The sequence below is a fragment of the Limulus polyphemus genome, unplaced genomic scaffold (genome assembly GCF_000517525.1).
Source record: "Limulus polyphemus unplaced genomic scaffold, Limulus_polyphemus-2.1.2 Scaffold3483, whole genome shotgun sequence".
NCBI classification, from domain to species: domain Eukaryota; kingdom Metazoa; phylum Arthropoda; class Merostomata; order Xiphosura; family Limulidae; genus Limulus; species Limulus polyphemus.
In genome coordinates, this window is record NW_013669093.1 from 40,225 (window position 1) to 44,596 (window position 4,372).

Sequence of the window (4,372 nt, forward strand, 5' to 3'; positions counted from 1 at the left end):
AATCTAAATGAAAAATAAAACAGAAACAAAAATACTTTACATTAATTGAAATGAAACTCTGCCCACAGTTACCTCTGTCTTCACACCACCCCTCTGCCTGCCTTTCCGATTCTGACGGCCTTTTGTCAACAAATCAAGTTTTCTGAACTCTTCATCTTTGTTTAAAAAGAAAGATGAAATAAACATAATCAAAATATATACATATTTATAATAAATCACATAATATTAACATTTTACTACAATGAAAATATATTTCCAATAGATACTTATCTATCCTCACATAATAACATTTCCTGTCTTGTGCTTCCCTCTACATGCACAATTTTGCTTGCCACTAACTTTGATGCTCCCACCTATCCTCTTGTGTTTACACATGGTATAGTTGTGCTGTAGCATACAAGAACCCCTTCACAAACAGAAGTTCAACACACCCTCCTAGCACAGCTGATTCCCTCTGTACTGTAGAATACTTTCATAAGTTCAAGATTAGTCAAAAGGATGCACCAAGAGTTGGGAGGATGGATAGGAAGTGTGAGAGGAGGTAAATAAATATCTGTCGAAAATACATTTTTCCATGTAGGATAATGTTAACTTCTGATACAATACCTTACCTCTTTTTCTATAATATCTAGAATCCCACAGGTGTGGGGACCAATGCAAAAGTCACCTAGATGAGCACTCTTTGGAAAGTACCCAAAGAGAACCCATGGAGTGTGATACCCCAATGTATAGGGTCACACCCATGGGAGACTGCACCCCATCTGTATCAGGTATACTCTTTGCCCATTTTAAAGAGGGTAGGTGGAAGCATCAAGGTTTGTGGTGAGCAAGAATTGCAGATATAGAGAGCAGCACAGGTTAAGAAAAACTACTATGTGAGTGGAGGTAAAGTATTGGAATAATATGTAGAAAACCACATATGAATGAAGGGATAGCTAAACATCTTACTTATTAACTGGTTTCTTTTTTCATTTTGGGATGTGATCTCAAGAGATCTTCCATTTCTATATCACAAGTATCTTGATCCCTTAACTCAACATACATGTCTTAGATCAACTTAAGTAGGCAGTACAGTAACTGCCATTTAGCCCACTCAACCAAAGCACTTACATGAATATGCATAGAAGTAGGGTTTCCAAGTAGGGGAATGTGACAATTTGAAAGCTAGAGTAGTGCATGTTTCAATTTCCTATAGCTTAAAGTATAGATTTACAATTTTATAACTTTTGAATGAATAGAAGTGATCCCTGAGGCACTTCACTAATAATATGGGTATATTTTGTCCATTAATGATCTTTTGCTTTTACCTCTTCAGTCATCCAAAAATCCTATTAATTAGTCCTTCCCCAACCAACCTTTTGTGTGACACCTTACGAAAAACATTTTGAAAATCTATGCACACCAAGTACACATCTTTTCCATCATCCAGATAGCAAGTAACATCCTTGAAATGAGATATTAATAAGGTATGTTTTACTTTTGATGAATCTATGTGAGCTTTCTTTGAATGTCATATTTCACTTAAACTTACGAGTAGTGTGGATACTCAAGTCTCTATCCTAATGTTTGTGAGGTAGTAATTTCTATATTATTCTTAATTATGGTAGATATCTGTTTACAATTTATATAATTTTCTATCTTCTAGTTCAGCTTTATTTTTGTTAAAAATACTAGCTTCACCAGCCTACTAGTGTATATTAAATATTTTCATATAAAAAAAAGTGGCATGAGGTTCTCCTGGTGGTGGTTGTAGGGATACTAAGTTCATGTGTGATTATGTAAAACAATCGTTAAGTTGTTAGTCATGTGATATGTAATGAGATGGTCTGGCAAATAAATAAATAATAAGGAACTCATTACTGCAATATATTGTAACTAGCAGAGACCCACAAAACATTTCCAGCCAAATTAGTATCTTTATCATAACAGTACTTCCTTAAATATAACATTTCTAGCACAATACAAATGAATTGTAATTGCAGACAATGAAATCTGTAAATCCACTGGTATATAGGCTGTACTTAATAAAACTTTAACTTATGTTAGGCCTAAGTACGATAAAGATATAAATTAACACTGTAACCTGTGTACTTTTTTTTTACTTTAGTTTAGTTATGACTAAACTTTACTGTACTTAATACTATTGATAAATAAACTTATAATGTTATTCTACGACCTAAGGTTAAACCTTTTTAAAAACTTTGATAAATTTTTAATATTCTGTTCTACAAAATGGTTAGTAAAGTATATTTACATTCTCCTTTTGTTGTTACTTCTTGTTTGATACAGCAATTGTAGTGACTTAATCAATGAGCATGGCAGCTCTCTGCTACAGGCAGACTGTTTGTTGTCGAGTGAATAATGCGTGTGCGTGGTTTTTCTTGGGGAAACATTCTAACTACACATGCTTATGCAGCAGGTTCTTGATCAGAAAGTGTAACGGTCATACATACAAACAAGCAGAATAATAATATTGATTCTGAGATATGTCTTTTTTTTGAGTCTTACAAATTAAGGTTTTTATTCTTTGAGTTCTTTTTTTTTCTAATTCATTATTATTATTGTTTGGTATGGTTTAATATTAAAACATTGCATCTTAAACACTTGTGTTTGAGATTTTTAGTTGCAAAGTTCCTGGCCAGGCACTAGTTATCAATTATTAATACTGATTTGAAGAACTTGCATCTTTAATGAATCTGAAATTTATCTTACTTTGGTAGTAACATGGTAATTTGATATGTTGAATGATATATTTTACTGATTCCCTATAGCATTCACTTATTCCCTCCATAATTTAAAAAATATGTAAACACTTTACGATAAAGGTCCATCTTTTCGTATGTGCTCGGGTTATACGGTTTTTATCATTTTGTAATAACTCTTCATACTTGTTTGTATGTGAATGGCTAGGGTATATTTTCATGTTGGAACATTTGTTAAATTAATTTTATTCTAAAAAACAGCTTCGTAAAGTTGCTAGTATAAGGTGGTGAATATACAACAATGATAGTCATAGAGCTACTATTCATAAGAATATTTACACAGTGAATGAATATGCTTGCTTGTGTGTTTAGAAGTATTCATATTTCACAGCACGTAGCAGAGTTTGGTCAAGAATTAGTTTTCAAGATACTATGGTTAGGCATTTAAATCTTAGATTGACAACTTATTTTTGAATCTTGACTAATATTTTCTTTCTATTTCCATGAGTAACAGTACATAAATATGAATTGTTGTCAACCTTTTATTTATTATGTAAAGAACTGTGACTGTCAGTGATAATCACACTATATTTTCTGTCAAATAGGTTAGGTTGTTTTCATTTGCTTATGTTAGCTTAGGCATAACATAATGTTCTGAGACAACATGGGACTTGTTGGTCCACCTCGGCTGTTCCTTCCTCTAAACTGAAACTATTAATAATCAAATTAAAAAAAATATCTTAAAGCCAGCCTTTATCATTCATATATTTATCAAGCTTTCTCTTAAACTCACTTAAATTTACTGCCTCCACAAGATCCAAAGACAACTCATTCGAACCTTGTTAGAAAAAATAAAACTGTCTTAGCTGAAGATGACTACTACCTTGCCAAAATTTATATCTCCTAGTCCTACTATTCTCAGTGTTAAGTAGGAAAAAGATGATGCGTCAACACTATCAATTCCATTTACAATCTCATACACCTCAATCATATCCCCCCTAACTCTTCTTTTTCAAGAGAAAACAATTTGAGAGATTTCAACCTCTCCTCATATAACAAACCCTCCATCCCAGGCATCATTCCAGTAACCCTTCTCTGAACCCTTTCCAACAATTCAATGTCTTTCTTAAAGTAAGGAGCCCAAGACTGAACACAATATTCCAAATGTGGCCTAACCAGTTGCCTGTACAATGAAATTATAACCTCCTTAAACTTGTATTCAATATTTATGTAGATACAACCTAAAATCCTATTTGCCATACCACTAACAATAGCACATTGCTTGGATGGCTTTAGATACTGATCAACTAATTACACCACGATTCCTTTCTTTCAAATTATAATTATAATATAAATCATGATAACTCACATGCATTATCTTGCAATTATTATAATTAAAACCCATTTGCCATTTATTTGCTCAATTCACTAAATAATCTAAATACTTTTGTAAATCAGCAGCATCCTCTTCACAGCTAGCAACACCCAAGACCTTAATATCATCAGCAAATTTAAGTAATTTATTGACCATTCTTTCAACTATGTCATTGATGTAAATAAAAAAAGAGCAAAGACTGAGCCCTGAGGTACACCACTTGTAACATTAATCCAGTAATGATAGTATTTTGGTCACTTGTGTATAAAGTTAAAATCATAAATAATATTCAACA

General features: G+C 32.4%; 1 protein-coding gene across 1 annotated transcript in view; it reads right to left on the bottom strand.

Moving 5' to 3' along the window:
- LOC106469434 (28S ribosomal protein S35, mitochondrial-like) overlaps positions 1-4,372 on the bottom strand; it is a 27,923-nt gene that overhangs the window by 21,930 nt on the left and 1,621 nt on the right. The window contains exon 2 of the mRNA XM_013929929.2: positions 73-155. Within this exon, the coding sequence (XP_013785383.1) occupies positions 73-155 (83 nt within the window). The remainder of the gene's footprint in view (positions 1-72; positions 156-4,372) is intronic.